Here is a 17,172-nt window from a genome sequence, read left to right on the forward strand (position 1 = left end):
AATGGTGTCCTCCTTGGTCGTCTCCCATTAAGTCCACTTTGGCTCAAACAACGACGGATGGTGCGATCTGACACTGATGTTCCTTGAGCTTGAAGTTCACCTTTAATCTCTTTAGAAGTTTTTCTGAGCTCTTTTGTTACCATTCTTATTATCCGTCTCTTTGATTTGTCATCAATTTTCCTCCTGCGGCCACGTCCAGGGAGGTTGGCTACAGTCCCATGGATCTTAAATTTCTGAATAATATGTGCAACTGTAGTCACAGGAACATTAAGCTGCTTGGAGATGGTCTTATAGCCTTTACCTTTAACATGCTTGTCTATAATTTTCTTTCTAATCTCCTGAGACAACTCTTTCCTTTGCTTCCTCTGGTCCATGTTGATTGTGGTACACAACATGTCACCAAACAGCACAGTGACTACCTGTAGCCCTATATATAGGCCCACTGACTGATTACAAGATTGTAGACACCTGTGATGCTAATTAGTGGACACACCTTGGATTAACATGTCCCTTTGGTCACATTATTTTCAGTCTTTTCTAGGGGTACCATCATTTTTGTCCAGGCCTGTTTCATGAGTTTATTTTTTTAAATAATTCTGTTGAAGCATGGTTGAAAAGTAATGTCTGACTTTGATTGGTTAAATTTCATAGAATTTTTATTTATTATTACTTTTGTCAGATTCAAGTTATTTCTGTGACCATTGTGAGTTTTTCTTTCATTAACCAAAGGGTACCAACAATTTTGTCCACGTGTGTATAAGGCTAAGCTTAGCAGTAAGGGTAATGCAGTAAACAGACATGCATGATTTTCAGATGGCGGGAGTAAGAGAAGGAGAAGGAGCTCAGCATATCATAGGAAGTCCCTGGCAGGTTAAACCTATGTCAGCCTAACTATGGGCTGGTCCAGGCAACCTGAGCCAGCCCTAATTATGAGCTTTATCAAAGAGGAAGGTCTTAAGTCTACCCTTAAAAGTTGAAACAGTGTCTGCCTCCCTGACCGAAACTGGAAGAGGAGCGTGGTAGCTGAAGGCTCTGGTTCCTATCCTACTTTTGGAAACTTTGGGAACCACAAGTAACCCTGCATTTTCAGAGCGCAGTGATCTTGAGGGATGGTAAGGAACTATGAGCTGCGACATATAGGATGGAGCCTGACCATTTAGAGCTTTGTAAGTAAGGAGGAGGATTTCAAATTCAATCCTGGATTTCACAGGGAGCCAGTGCAGAGAAGCTAAAACAGGAGAAATATGATCCCTTTTTTTGGTTCCCGTTAGAACACAAGCAGCAGCGTTCTGCACCAGTTGGAGAGACCTAAGAGATTTGTTGGGGCAACCAAATAATAGGGATTTACAGTAATCCAGCCTAGAGGTGACAAATGCATGTACTAATTTTTCAGCATCTGTTTGGGAGAGGATATGTCTAATTTTTGCGATGTTACGCAAGTGAAAGAAAGCAGTTCTTGAAGTTTGTTTTATATTGGAGGCAAAAGATAAATAAAACTCTGAGGCTCCTTACAGTTGTGCTAGAGGCCAAGGTAATGCCATCTAGAGAAATTACATCATTTGAAAAGGAGCTTCAGAGGTGTCTGGGGGCAAGAACGCATGGATTATATCTAATAAAGAGTTGTCTAATAAGGGCAAAACTTCCTTAAGGAGCTTAGTTGGGGTCTAGCAGGCATGTTGATGGCTTAGATGCAGAAATCCAAGTGTAGAGTCGATGAAGGTCAATGGGGGAGAAACGGTCCAAATAAATTTCAGGCCTTGCTGCCATATCCAGGCTATCTGTGTCCGGGGTCGGGTCAGGTAAGGGCAAGAGGTGATGGATTTTATCTCGAATAGTTATAATTTTATTAATAAAGAAAGTCATAAAGTCATCACTGCTTAGGGCCAAAGGAATACAAGGCTCTATGGAGCTGTGACTCTGAGTCAGCCTGGCTACAGTGTTGAAAAGAAACCTGGGATTGTTTTTGTTTTCCTCAATTAATGATGAGTAATAGTTTGCCCTGGCATGGTGGAGGGCCTTCTTATAGACTTTAAAACTGTCTAGCCAGACTAAACGGGACTATTCCAAGTTAGTTGAACACCAGTGTCTTTCAAATTTTCACAATGTTTGTTTCGATTTGCGTATCTTGAGTTTAAACCATGGAGCTAATTTTCTTTGTTTCATTATTTTCTTCTTGATGGGTGCAACAGAGTCGAGAGCTGATCGCAGTGAGCCAGTAGCATTATCGATGAGACAGTCAATTTGAGAATGACTTAAGTTAGTAAGAGTATTCTCAGTCTCTGTAAGACATAGTAATGATGTCAGTGCAGAAGGAATTAGTTTCTTAAATTTAGCCACTGCTGAATCAGATAGACATCTAGAGTGGTAACTCTTACTGAGAGGCTTGTAGTCGAGTAATAAAAAATTGAAAGTTATTCAATAATGGTCTGACAAAGCAGGATTCTCAGGAAAGACTAATAAATCTTCAATATCGATGCCGTATGCAAGGACTAGATCGAGGGTGTGGTTGTTGCAATGGGTGGGTTTATGTACACACTGACTGAAGCCAATTGAATCCAAAAGCGTGGAGAAAGCAAAAGTATAATATCCATGTGAATGTTAAAATCCCCTACGATATTAATTTTGTCTGATATAAGCATTAAACTTGATATAAGCTCAGAGAATTCAGATAGAAATTCAGAGGATGGGCCGGTGGTGCGGTACACTATAAAGCAGCAGTGTTGTCAGAGGGCTTTTATTTTGAAACAAAAAAAGGAAAAGTTGAGTAAAACAGATATATTTGCATTTCCTCATGTCCGTGACAGAGAAATTGAAACTGTAGTAAAAGGAGGTGTAAAGTCAGTATGACAATTAAAACTCCATGTTCTATACACACACAAACAAGGAAATGACTGGGAAAATTTGCTAAAACATAATAGTGTTTCTGAAACATAATTTAAGATATTATGCTATAATGATTATAAACATAGTTTTCTGGATTTTTTTTCCCTTAGCTTTTTTAAAAATGATTTCTGTAAATCTACTAAATCTTGCAATATGCGGAACATTTCTTACCAAGCTCCTTCTTACCATTTTTTCATGTTTTCGAGGAAGAAATCAGCCAATGTGCTTATGGTTTAAAGATTGAATTACTTGTGAAAGGTATCTGAATGCAGCATAAAAAAAGTGATGTCGCTCCAGCTTTCAAATGGTTAAAGTCCCAATGTCACTGGGCCTTTGACACCACAATGTTTTGCGTCAGTCACGTATTTGTAATGAGAACCCAGTCGATTGAAATTTAATGTTTCCTGCTTTGAATATGGACTATAAAGTATGAAGGACTGCAAATTCTTTATCAACAACTCTGAAGAAGTCCACCAGGTGAGGGCCCTTTTTCTGCTTTTGGACAGTAAAGTCGTATTTAATGTGACCTTGTTTGTGTGTTGTTGTGTGTCAGGGTCCAGCGTTGGAGGCTCTGTGGCAGCAGTGCTGCAGTGACTGTGCTCAGGTGCGTTCAGCCTGCTGCGATGCCGTGGTGCTGTTGGTGGATCAAGGCCACGCGGACCTGCAACACGTCCTCAACAGTGTCCTCAACCTCCTGCCCTCTGCCAGGTACGTATGAAAATACTGACCTGGTCTGAGTGGCAGCATCGTGCCTACAGGCAAACTCAATGTGCTGGATTCATCAGCAGAGCCCTGAGTGTTCTAAAGACAACTACAAGGGTTAAAGTACAACTTTTCTGAATCCAACATTATAGTGTTTGATTGAACATATTTGTATTTGTTTATTCTCGAACCTTTCTGCAAAGATAATTATCAAGACACCTTAAACCAGACCTTATGAAACAACATCTGTGAGTAAGGGGCTGTTTCCACGGCAACGATTACGCATGAAACTTAACTTAACTTTTGTTGCAGTTTGGCCTTTCGTTCACACAACAACAGAATTTTGGGGCCTGAAAACACAAGCTTTTGAAACCAGGTTGAGAGTGTGATTTGTTGATCCAGTGCATGGATCCTGTGAGAACGGTGATGTCACGGCCGCACTTCACACATCACGTTTCAGACAAATAGCCATGTGCGAGTATGAGGACAATAATACCAATGGCGGACTACCCAGCTGCATTTGTGCTGCTGATTCTACAGTTTAGTTTATTAACGCTGTTGGTTCTCATACGTGCGCTCAGCATCATCTTGTGTGCTCTGCAGAAGAACTTCTTCATGTGCAGGCGTGTAGTGTTCTTCTATGATCATTGGTCATTACAAATTTACACCACCAACTAATGGCCTTGCATGCATAATACACAAAGATCGTTTTCACAATGTTACAACATGAATGCAGATTTTTTTTAAAACGCAAAGGAAAGACTTTTCTGTTTTTAGTAAGGCCATTCTTGTCTAAATGAGGCCTAAGTCTCTGAATAATATTAATGACAAAATGAGAGCTCACTAAAATGGAATAAAAAAAACTAAAAAATGATTGAAATAAGAAGAAGGAAGTTGACTAAATATTAATCATATGGCTTTTTTAGGGGTAAATGAAACAATAGCCAACAGAATGAAGAGCGCAAACCACCACACAGTACATGGTGTACTTGAACTTTACACGGAGCATGTTCTTTAGGTAACACAGCACCTCTGTGCAGAAGCATAATTCACCTTCAGTAACAGGACGCTGGCACATTGTCCGTGTCCCCGCTGCTCACTGAGATCCATTAATTTTTTTTAATGTCCCCACCATCAGAGTCTAACTGCAAAGTGACCTTTTCTAAATAACATAATGTGACTCGTCTCATATGGAAAATGTTGAATCAGCATTTCAAATGACCTTTTTGCCAATGGTTGTTGGGACACACACGTGCCTTTTTACATGACAAATAATGAATGTATATCTGAACTTATCAATATTTTATGTGTAATATGAAAGAGTCTCCTAGTGACAAATCCACACAAGATTCATCCCAAAGTCTACATTTCCCCTCAGCTCTACAGAGCTTTAGCCTCTTGTCGCCGGGGTTCCTGCAGATCTTTAAATATTGTTTTGTTAAACATGTCTTTCTGGCTCCTGACCTCAACTTTTCAGGCTTTTTTGTCTTTTCAGATAGCCCATAAAGGAAGTAAATATGCAAGTCAATTTCTAGCATTAACTAATATGTATTAGGCATCAATGGACTTTTTTTATTTGTGAAACCCAAGTTTGATTTCAAATAATAAGTAAAGCCAATTTTATTTATAAAGCCCATTATCACAAAACACGGCTTGCCTCAGAGGGCTTTACAGCATATGACATCTCTCTTCCTGGATGGACAGATGTGCAATAGATGTTGTAAATAACACATGAATTACAATAATGACAAAGAGGAAAGAGAAAGAGAGAGGAGAAGAGAAGAAGAGAGAGGGAGACATTATAGGAAATCCCAGTATATAACATTGTGCAAAGTGCAATGGCCAATGCTATATTATAGAAATCTGAAATAAATGTACCTTCAAACAATAAAAAATAATTAAAAAAAGAAAATAAAGAAAACTAAAGTAATTAAGAAACATCTAGAAACAAAATCTGTACAAAACGGATGGCAAGGAAATGAATAGTCAGTGTAACATAATTATATTGAATTGAAAACAATAAGAGTATAATCTAAATACTGAAATGCATCAGATAAAACATCAATGCGAAATCAAACTGGGCAAAAAATATCAACCCTGCAGTTACAATTCCTGTTAAAGTGTTAATTTAGCAAGAAATAGTTTGACATTTGAGTACAAACATTTGGGAACTTTCCCTCCAGTATCCTCAAACATTTGTGCCATCGTATCCTGTTTATGCCGAGAAGGCTTCAAAATAAAGGTCTTGCAGGATGGAAACAGTAAATGGGATGAACTGAATAAGAGGATAGAGAAAGTGATTTAGCTTCAGCTTTTACCTCATTTACGGCAGTTATTTTACCTTTTAAGTGTTATTTTCACTGACAGCAGCTCTGCAATTAACACACAGCTCAGTCAATAGTGATCTCATCCTCTCACTCTCAGTAAGAAAGCAACCAAGCTTATTTTCTTTAAAAAAGGATCTTCTGTCATTGTGTTTTGAGCCTTTTCTTGAAATTCCCTCTGTGTCTTGTTTTCCGGCTTGCACTGTGAACAGAAACGTCCAGGGGCTGATAAAGGTGATTGGACGGCTCCTTCAGATGCAGGCAGACCAGAGAGACAGAGACACACACTTCACCTGTCCTTATTCCATCAGGTCAGTCTCTGTCATACACAGTACCTGAAATAAATGAACATCTCTATCAGTGTTTGTAACTGCTGAGTTGTATAATCAAACAACACAGGTAGCTATGATGACATCATCAGGGGTATGTATTTTCTCAGATTTGAGACGGGTGATCAGTCCTGCTCACGCCTTACAAAGTCCAACATATAGATGAAGGTGACCAGATCCCCACAGAACAAATGTGGGACAGTATGTGGGTTTCCATTACAGATTTGCACAACACTGAAGTGATACTTTCGAAATGTCGATAAAACACAGTTGTGAGATGGCTGTGTTTTCTGGATGATCTGCTAAACTTTTGAAGAGTTATGTGATGCAATAACACCTCTTGCAGCTCCTGCTGCATCATGAGGAAGCAAGTTCCTACTGACAAGCACATAGCCATAGCATCATGTGACCTAGAAAAGACAGAAGTGTTGCCATTGCAGTTTTGCAAAATGTGGCTGTTTTGAATCGCTTGAAATACCACCTCATTGGAATGAAAAAACTTTTTTTGAGATGAATGCAAGTTTTTTCAAAATTGACATGTTTCCATTAGCCAATTTTATATTTGCAATTACAATCTGAGAGTTAATGGAAACCAGCTTAGTATGGGACAGTGTAGGACATGTCACCAATGCTCAGACATTGGAAAAATAACTCAAATTTGGCAAAAAAGTGTCTGAGAATTGCGTTAAGCTGGCTTCACCCAGTGTGAGGTAGTTTCCCCATCTTTGTTTTAGCTGCATGTCATTGTCTTAGTGCTAGTTTCCATCATATTTCACCAAAATCTGCATCGCTTTTGACGCTGTGTTGATTTGCTGTTTTCTCTGTTGGGCCAAGACAATGACGGGCTCAGCAGCACTTGACCCACATACGCGCAGTTTGATTGACATCAAACAGCTCTGTGGTGACAGGCCCCCCTGCTTCTTCACAGCATCTGCTGAAGAAAAGCCAAGTTTTAGAAAAGCTTCTGTCCTGCAGTGGTTTGACTTTTCAAAACCAGTCAGTCAAAATGCAGGACATTGTCTCAATAAGTGGGACGTGGAACAATGGATAAAATTGCTGAGCAGGAAGCAGGACACCTGGTCCCCCTAGTGCTCTCACACCTGGAGATTGGATTTGTAGTGAAACTGATTCACTGATTCATTGATACAGATTGATTTTTTTTTCTCAGCAGCAGTTTTTTTTCGTTGTGGTGAATAATTAAACTGTCGATTTGTTCAGAGACGATCAGATCACACTGATGAATCAGAAGAGCAGCTGCTGGAGGTGAATGTAAACTTTCCAAGCCAGTGCAATGAACACTTAAGTTTCACTTTCTTCTGCTCCATCTGTGCCCAGAGCACACTTTGTGCTCCAACAGTGTGGTGCAATACATGACCAGATGGTATATATATTCCAAGTCGCTCCTAATGAACAGTCCAGCCCCAAAAATAGAAAATTTGTTTGTGGCAGCAGATGTTTTAATCATGGCAGATGGCTATCTGCTTCTCTCATTTATTGATCTGATCTGATCAGCTCTGACCGGATCACCAAATCAGTTATCAATCCTGCCTCTTCACAAACTGCTGTTGAGGAAAAAAGATCTTATTAAGAGGTCCACCCTCTATGGACTATATCAAGGCCATGTTTGGAAGACTGATAATCATGTTGACTGTTTTTGTTTATGTTCTTTAGTAATAGTGTCTTTGTTTCTGTTTTCTGTTTGTTTTGTTGTGCTGTTTATTTTTTCGTTTTTTTTTTACTTGTTTTGTGGCATCTGTTTGTGGCATTTTCATCAATCAGAATAAGAAATACTTTATTGATCCTGGGGAGAAATTGTGGGCGACGGCAACAGGCTGCATGCACATTGGTGCATGCGCACCTGTATTAATGGTTTGTGATGTGTCAGTAATATGGAGAATTTTGTGTGTATTTTTTTTTAAATTTATAAACATAATTAAAAAAAAAACATTTAAGGAGGTTTATGAGTTCACAACACTGAATGGCTGACAAAAAAGAGAAAAGGTCTGCCTGCACTCCGTTCACAGACTCGCAAAAACATTTTAATTTAGAGAGGGGACACAGAATTATTTAAAGGGACACACTCAAAAAAAATGAAACAAATTTTAGAAAAAGAGAGACTGCTTATGTTTCTTCTTTTTTTTTTTTTTCAATGTCACCACTTTACAAAAACACAGTAGTTACTTGGACCAATATTTTAACCAAATGGAAATGAAAGTCAAACTGACTTAGGGGCTTTTGTTAACCCTTTGAAACCCAGTGCCACATCACTTTCCTTGTGCTGCTTTCAGACTCCTTTTATGAATATTTAAACCAACTGATGCATTTTTTTTTTTCAAAATGTGAAAAAGGCATTTAGCAACGTGGTAAAAAAATGCCCATTTTCAAAACGCTGAGGGAAAATGTTTTTTGTAAAAAAAAAAAAAAAAAGGAAGAACTATATGTATAATTATCATTCTTACTGGGACAAAATTATTACATTTTTTTGAGCACTTTTTCCAAATAATTTCCTTGTCGTGTGTGTGTGTGTGTGTGTGTGTGTGTGTGTGTGTGTGTGTGTGTGTGTGTGTGTGTGTGTGTGTGTGTGCGTGCGCTTTTGTATTAATTTCTCACTAATTTCTGGGTCATTTCTTCTTTTGTTGCTCATTGCCTTCCTCCCATGTTTTTCACAGAAATCAAACCAATTTGCTGAAGAAACAATGACTATTCAGATAAGGATTAGTTCTCTGTGGTACAAGTCAGTCTAACTGCTTGAATATCAGAAGTCAGACATAAAGAAGGGCTTCTCCTCCTCCTCCTCCTCCTCCTCCTCCTTCTCCTTCTCCTTCTCTCCCTCCTTCCATCTGCACCTCTGCCAGGATCCTGGGGCCTCCTTAATCAGTTACAGCGGGTGATAAAAAGACTGTGCTGCTTTGTCCTTTTTTCTTTTTCTCCATGTTTCCCTTCCTCCCTCCTACTCTATATTTTTTCTCTCTACCTCCACACCTCCTCCTTTTTTTATCTTAGCTCCCTCTTAACCCCTCTTTCGCCACATCTCTATCCCTTCTTTCTCTCTCTCCGACAGTCTTCTCCTCCTTCCCATTGTCCTTTTCTTTCTCATTCTGTCTTCATCGCTGTCACTGCTGTCTGTGTCCGTCTTCGTCTGTCTGGCAGCCTGCACCTCCCTGGTGGGAAGATGAATGTGTAGAGGGCAGCAGGGTGGCGCCGTTGGCCTGGCAGTCTGGCCCTCCATTGGTCGCTGGGCCTGGCACTGCTGGGTAACTGTAAATGCTGCAGGATTAATGGAGGATGCACACTGGTGCCCATTGTTGACCGTCTGCTCGCCGCTGCCCCGTGCAATCTGCCACAGAGACTCTGAGCCACTGCAGCCCCCAGCAGGATCAGGGAAGATTCAGGCCTCCAGCTCATTTCTCATGTGACGGTAGTCTGGCTGTAGTGCTGCGGTCTGTCCTGACTGTCTTCTGTCCCCTGCGGGCTTTCCCACATACTCAATGTATCTGCTCTGCCTGCTCAGGTACAGGGGACAGCATAGGAAGCGCATTTAGATTGTAGCATGAGTCTGAATTACAGTTACACTGTGGACTGATAATGCAATAGTTATTCAGCCTACAGGCCTTTTACGGTGCCCTTCTGCATGTCCAAGCACCTGTCTTTTGTTTCCTTACAATAAATCTGGGCAGTATGCACAAGCAGCAGTGGATTTCATAGCTAAACAGACAGAGAAAAGGCCACTAACACAAGCTCAATTTGTCAAAAGAGGATAAAGACATTGCAGCAGCCTGACTGATATTGGATTTTTGAGAAGGATAGTGATTTTGATCGTTTAAGCTTAGGGACTGTTTGGTGCATTTTAGGCGCTTTTCATTCTTTATTTTTTGATAATTTTGGCCGTGCTCATGCATATGGCATACCTTTTGGCAAGACTGTGTATTTTTGTTTAATCATGAATTTTCCAGCTCAGCTCCTACAATACGTCTAAAACACACTGTGAAAACTAAATTGGAACATTCATACAAAAAATGCTCCATTCAAACAGCAATGTATGATCCCACAGACGTCAAAGCATAAAAACATGCATTGTATTATTTCTGGGTGTCATTCTGGAATTTTGCCATGGTATTTGTCACTTTTACCATTTTCCATCTGATGATTTCATTTTTACCATATTTAGCATATGGAGAAATTACATGCTATTTCCACTAGGTGCAGTGTGACAATCAATGTTGCTGTTAATCATTAACATATGCCAGACTGTCATCAGCAAAAATAATCTACTTAGCATATAATGTATTGAAATTATTAATTTTTGTGTAAAAACCTGGCATTTGATGGGTTAAAGTCAATGAATATTTTATATTTATGATTAGGACTGATGCTTATTAAAAAAAATAACTTCATAAAAATAGAGAATCATATTAATTTATAATATTTTTTAAAGCTTGATTTTGAAAAGTGCATTTTGTGCTCAGAGTGATAGGAATGTATGTAATATTAAAGCGGGTCCTAAGGGTTAAAAGACTCATTCAACAGCGTATGCCTAAAAAATTCTTGTTCATTGTTTGGTTTTACTAAAAGACCTTCTAATGAAGTTGGGTATTCAGTTTTCCTGGCAAGTACATTTTGTTTAAATGCATTCTTTGTTGGCAAATTTAGCCCTCCATGCTCTCCTTCAACATATGGTCACTTCTACCTCCAAAAATCCCGGCCAAAATGCAGAACTCGAAGCCTCAAAATAATTGCTGATTATTTTTCTATCGACCGATTAATTGATTAGTTGGCTAACGAAACGTATGGGTTTTTTTTTCATTGGATTTGGGATAACTGCAGAAAATGATCTCTGTGGCAAACAAAGGTTTATAGGCATCTTACCAAAAACCCATTCAAAAAACCCAATGATGCTGAGACGATGGAACTAGGAGTCCTGAAATGCTACCTAGTTTTTAACGTTGTAGGACTAATTCCTCTAACGCTCTATAGAGGGCTACACTTTCTGATGATCTGTAGCTGTTTGGACTTTTGCCAGATAGCAAACTGTTGAGATGTAATTTGTAAGAAAGTTGTCATATATTACTTGTTCAAGACTGCTTAAAGATTAAAGATTGTTGTCAGAGATTCGTGGCAGGTCATGTTTTAGTGACGTTATGTGGTGCTTTCAGGTAGTAAATCAGGTCTCAAACCCAGGGCTCAACAGAGATCCTCAGGAAGCAGAACGTTCCAGCAGACAGATCTTACCTGGCCCATTAGTCTGCCAGCAATCTGATTCAGCCGGGAACTTGGAGTTGAACTTAGAGGAGGAAGGTCTCTGCCTTCGCTTCCTGCCTCCTCCTTTGTGTGGCAGCTGAAAGGTAGAGAGTGTCGTGAGACTGATGTATGGGGGCTGTATTGAAGCTGAGGGTGCGGAGACAGCCACAGGGAACCTGAGGAGGGGGGACAGAGATGTTCAGACAGATTACGATATGTGAGGAGTGGGAAGGAGGAGGTGGAGGAGCATTCAGCCGCTGAGTGGTCCACCTTGCAGGCTGTCACACGCACAGACAAGTGAACTTCCTTCCCACACTTAGATATGTGCTGATTGATGGAAGGTGTTGGTTAAGTGGACCTGATAGTGGTGCCCCCCACATGCACACAGACCCTGTTGTGTTAACCTCTGCTCTGTCTGTGGCTGGAGTCCTAACAATACACACACTTCACCTTGGATTTTACCCCAATGTTTTGTCTAGACTTAATGGATTCCCAAATTCAAGAGTAATGGCATTGTAATGGCGGGTAGAGAATGGCACAACTTGGCAAACTTCTGAGTTTTAACTATTTCACTGCAAACAATCATAAACATCATGACAATATAATGTAAATATTAGAGATGCCCCTATGCCTAAGGATCGTATCGGGCTGATTTTAGGCATATTTAATGGATCATATCAGCTATCGATAGTATCACATCTTTCTTTTCTTCCATTGTTGCCACACTATAATAGTGTAACTTTGATTAATACAAAGCATTGGTAGCATTTCAAGAATTACCATACAAGTGCCAAAACCATTATCCTTAAAGTGATACCAATACCAACAGAGTATGACATTTAATACCCATAATGTGAATGGAGGGACATGTAGCAGAGCAATATTTTCGAACATTTTGGTAGCATCTCAGCACAGTAAACTTGCTAATGTTTCCTTTCGGCTATTAACAGGTTTAATGACAGGATTGAGCCGTTTCTGTGTCAGTGCGAGTTTGTTGGGGCTGTTTAACGGCTTGGTGTTGGATGTTAGCCACTGTGGGTGTATTAGCTTGTGCTCACTGGGCAGAAGTTGAACTCATGGATGAATAAAGAGAACTGGATAGGGCATTGAATGTAGGGCTGTGCCTTGAAAGGGGAAGATTGGAATCATCAGTCAGAGATCCCTTAGGTGACTGAGATTGCTTCAAGTTGAGCAGGGGTTTTTTTATTTTCATTTTTGCTTGTTTGTGTGCTGTGCAGTGTCCTTCTGGGGACAGCTGTGGCTCAGAGATAGAGCGGGTTGTCCTCTAATCAGAAGATCAACGATTTGATCCCCAACTCCTCCAGTCAACATGTTGAAGTCTATGTGTGTGTGGATAGTTACTAAGTAGCCGGTGGCACCATGTACGGTAGCCTCGGCCACCGGTGTGTGAATGTGTGTGTTAATGGATGAACGTGACATGTAGTGTGAAAGTGCTTTGAGTAGTCAAAAGACTAGAAAAGCGCTATGCAGTCTATTTACCATTTATGTTTTGGTCCCCAGATTTTGCTTAAGAGTAAGTGCTCTTGACTTTCATGCTACTCTGTAGTACAGAGAGCTGCGGACATGCAGGCAGCGGCACAGAGATGGAGAGAGGAGAAACCCTCTGCTAAGAAATGGTTAATTTACAGCTTGCAGCAATTTAATACAATATAGTCTCTGGCTTTTGCTTGATATATAGTGTCAGCAAAAAATATTGCAGATTTACGACCCATTGTTGTTTTACCATATTAGCCTAAGTGAATGCCACTGTCATGCTCAGTATCCCGCGGAGCCCTTTCACACTTAAAGTTTGTATGGAAAACAAAACATTTCATTACTTGTATTGAACAGCCAATTCTACACTTACTGAGTGTTGTTGAAGGGTGATGTCACACAGTAGTAAATAGACTCTGTCCCAACTTTTTTAGAATGTGTTTCACGCATCAAATTCAGAATGAGTGTATATTTACAAAAATAATAATAAAGTTTATCAGTTTGAATATAAATTATCTTGTCTTTGGACTGTATTCAATTGCATATAGGTAATAAAGATTTGCACATCATTGCATTTTGTTTATTTTCCTGTTTTACACAACATCCCAGCTTTTTGGGAACTTGGTTTTATGTAGCTACACTATGCAGGCCTCAATTAACAGCACATCTTTCATATAAATGCTTGATGTTACTCACTCATATTAACATTATTTGTTTCAACCCTCTTGTGTCACTTACCATTCTTGCAGACGCACACTGTGCATCCTTACTGGGAGATCAGGTTAGATTTTGACTGAATCACTTTTATTTTGCAGCTGTCCCATTACTTGATTTCACATAGGCACTTAAGAGAAGTTCCTTAAACTACAAAAATAACTTCAATTAAAAAAAGTCAACCAATAAATGAGCGGGAGAAGTTGCAGAAGTCCAGACCTCAGGAACCTCAATAGTCACTATGGCACTGGTTTTGACACTGGTTGCCCTGTTTTACTTTAATAACCACTATGCTGGATCTTCTACAGTATGTCAACAGCTACTAGATGGATTGGCGCCAAGCTGTGAAATCTCTCCACAATTCTTGGTTGGATTGCCATTCATTTTGGTCCAGAGATTCAGCCCCCCACAGGATGCATTGTGATTACCTTGGTCATTCCTCAACTTTTCATCCAGCAAATCTGCTACCATCTGTGTCACATGTGTGCTCTGTGATGTGAACGTGGCCTTTGCTCTGTGCTGTTGTTTTGCAGGAGCAGCCCCCACCCATACATCACTGCGCTGGAGAACCGAGTGGACTGCTGGCCGGCTCTGCTGCTGGAGATTGATGACTTCATCTGGCAGGCTGCTGACAGGTTAGCATGGCTGCTTCAGAGGCCTTGAACCCTCCATCCAATCGCTCCTTCTGTCACTAAATGAATTTTAAAGCCATCTGTGGTGCACACCCAAATAACTCATCACACCACTGTCAGCTGTTATCATGCAGTAATGACAAATACATACAGACACACACCATGGCACAAACAGTGTTATCATCTTCACAGGCTTTAAATCAGGTGAATCAGGTTAAAACAGGTGAAAGAACACGGTCCTTGAAGTTTGTCTTATATGGGAGTTATCGGACAAATCTTGATTAAATGTTACGGTTGTGCTGGGGCCCAGGGCAATGCCATCTACAGAAACTATATCTTTAGATAGAGAGTTTCTGAAGTGTTTGGAGCAGAGTACAATAACTTCAGTCCTATCTGCAAATTGGCTTTCTTTAAAAAAAAACATGGAAAGAAGCCAATGAGCAACAAAAGAAGAAATGAGCCCAAAATCAGCAAGAAATTAGTAAAAAGTACAAGAAAATTACCTGAAAATTATAAAAAAAAAAAAAGAAAGGGGAAAAAAAGACAAAGAAAGAAAAAGAAAAAAAATGAGAAGGAAATTATATGGAAAATGTGCTTAGAAATTATAATAACATAATTTTAAATATGCAGGCTAATCATTAATATTAAAATAAATACATAAAATAAAAATTAGAATAAAATAAAATAGCATTAAATATAGTAGTTTTCCCCTAGCTTTTATCTCTCAAGACATTTTGCTCCAGATTTTTAAAGAATAAAATAATAGAATTCCTAAGTTGTTCCAGTTTCTTTCCAACATTTCTTACAAAGTTGCTTATTGCCTTTTTCTCCAAGTTATTGAAATAAATAGCACCGATCTGCTTTGGATTCAAAGGTGTATATACTTGTGAAAGGCGTCTGAAAGCAGCACAAGAAAAATGATGTTGCTCCAGGTTTCCAGACTAAATGTCAGAAAACTGGGCTCATCCAGGTTTTTAATCACTTTTTTTGTGCTGTGTTTAGACACCTTCACATGCATTTAAGTCTTTCAAATCATATCAGATTGGTTTGATTTCTTTCAAAAAAAGGAGTGAGCAACTTGGCCAGAAATGTACCGCAGATAGCAGGAAATTATCAAAAGAATATTGAAAAAAAATATTGAGAAAAAGAACACTTGCTTAAAAAATATGAGATTTAATTATAACAAAATTATCACAAAACTAGAGAAATGTCCAGGACACTATATTTATAGCTATTATAACTTTATATTTAAAATGCTATTACTTTTTCCCAAGTATTTTTTCAGATAATTTGCTTGTTTGTATTTATTTTATTTTCTTTTTCTCTGCTTTTGGTAACTCATTTGCTAATTTTTGGGTGATTTGTTGTCAATATTCTCATTGCTGTCTTTCCATGTTTTTGAAAAAAATCAAGCCAGGTTTCAAAGGGTTAAGACATGCTTGTCAGCATTTAAAGCATTTTAATCTTTTCAACCTTAGCAAACTGGTTTAATTTCATCAGAATCATGGGAAAAAAGGCAATGAGCAACTTAGCATAGCACAAAGACATAATTGTTAGAAAAATATTCAAAATAATAATACAATTTTTTTCTTTTTAATTTTTAGCACTGTTTCAGATCCTTTCGTTGTATTTGTTTTTGTTTTTGTTTTTTTTTTTTTTTACTTTTTTTTCTACTTCAGGGAACTTATTTGCTTATTTTTGGGTAATTTCTTGTTATGTTTTTTGTTATTAAAGTTTTTCTCATTTTAAGGACATTAGCACAAATAGATGAGAGAAAATAAATCCACAAAAAACACATTCAGCACAGACTTGACAAAAGCACTGCATCATCTCTGCAATGTTCATAACAATAACGAAAATCAAGCCTGGAAACAAAGAGAAGTCCCTATGACACAACAAAAGCAAAAGTAACAATAACCCACTCCTTCCATCCGTATGTTTCAGCATTTAATTGAAAAAATAAATATTCAAAATATTATTTTGACTTTCCATCTTTTTGAAAGAAATCAAACCAGGTTTGAAAGGGTTGATACGTGTGTAAGTTAGTTATTTGATTCGTTTCCTCTGGCTTGACTGATAGATATAATTGTGTATCATCTGCATAACAACAGACGTTTTTGGAGTGATTTCTACTTATGTTGCCTAAGGGAAGCATACATAAAGTGAATAGAATTGGTCCAAACACAGAACCTTGTGGAACTCTGTAACAAACGTTAGCATGCATGGAGGATTCACCATAATGATGAACTAACTGAGATCGATCTGAGAAGTAGCAACACTATGTGGTGTCTCTGGATTGTATTTTTGAAAAGTTTAGTGTGCTCATTAACTGACTAAACACTGTTTATACTGCAGAAATGAACCGTCCTACATCACCATGCTGGCCCCATTCCTGCGCTACCTGTACTGTGAACCTCAGAGGCTACCCCAGCACGCCCTCCTGCGCCACAGTCTCCTCAGGGTGCTGCTGCCTGAACATCCAGGAGCTGGGTCAGCCCTCCAAAACAAGGACCAGACGCAGACCTCGTCAGTGTCTGACAGCCTGCTGCACTGCCTCTGTCAGCTGGTGCCACACATGCAGGTGACACACTGGTTTTAGTCAGTAAATGGCACACACCCAGAAATGAGTAGATTTAGAGAGCTAGGGAAATGTATTAGAAAAGCTGGGTAAGAACTGTATTTATTGTTATTATTATTATAATAATTACATATTTAAAATTATGTTACAGAATTATGATCATTCTTAAGCACTTTTCAAAAAATCTTGTTTGCCTTTTTTTTCAAAAAATCTTTTCTAAAAAAAAAATGAGGTCATTTTCTTTACATTTTGCTTATTTCCATTTTGGGGTAATTTCT

At 38.9% G+C, this 17,172-nt stretch overlaps 1 protein-coding gene across 2 annotated transcripts in view; it reads left to right on the top strand.

Annotated features, from left to right (window-relative positions):
- The window catches only part of focad (focadhesin), a 67,195-nt gene that overhangs the window by 6,488 nt on the left and 43,535 nt on the right, over nucleotides 1-17,172 (top strand). For both annotated transcript variants that reach the window (XM_088074005.1, XM_088074006.1), the window contains exons 4-7: nucleotides 3,437-3,591; nucleotides 6,122-6,220; nucleotides 14,218-14,319; nucleotides 16,672-16,897. In XM_088074005.1, coding sequence (XP_087930131.1) covers nucleotides 3,437-3,591; nucleotides 6,122-6,220; nucleotides 14,218-14,319; nucleotides 16,672-16,897 — 582 coding nt within the window. The remainder of the gene's footprint in view (nucleotides 1-3,436; nucleotides 3,592-6,121; nucleotides 6,221-14,217; nucleotides 14,320-16,671; nucleotides 16,898-17,172) is intronic.

Source organism: Plectropomus leopardus, chromosome 23 (genome assembly GCF_026936395.1).
Source record: "Plectropomus leopardus strain MGB_pleo_1.0 chromosome 23, ASM2693639v1, whole genome shotgun sequence".
Taxonomy (NCBI): Eukaryota; Metazoa; Chordata; class Actinopteri; order Perciformes; family Serranidae; genus Plectropomus; species Plectropomus leopardus.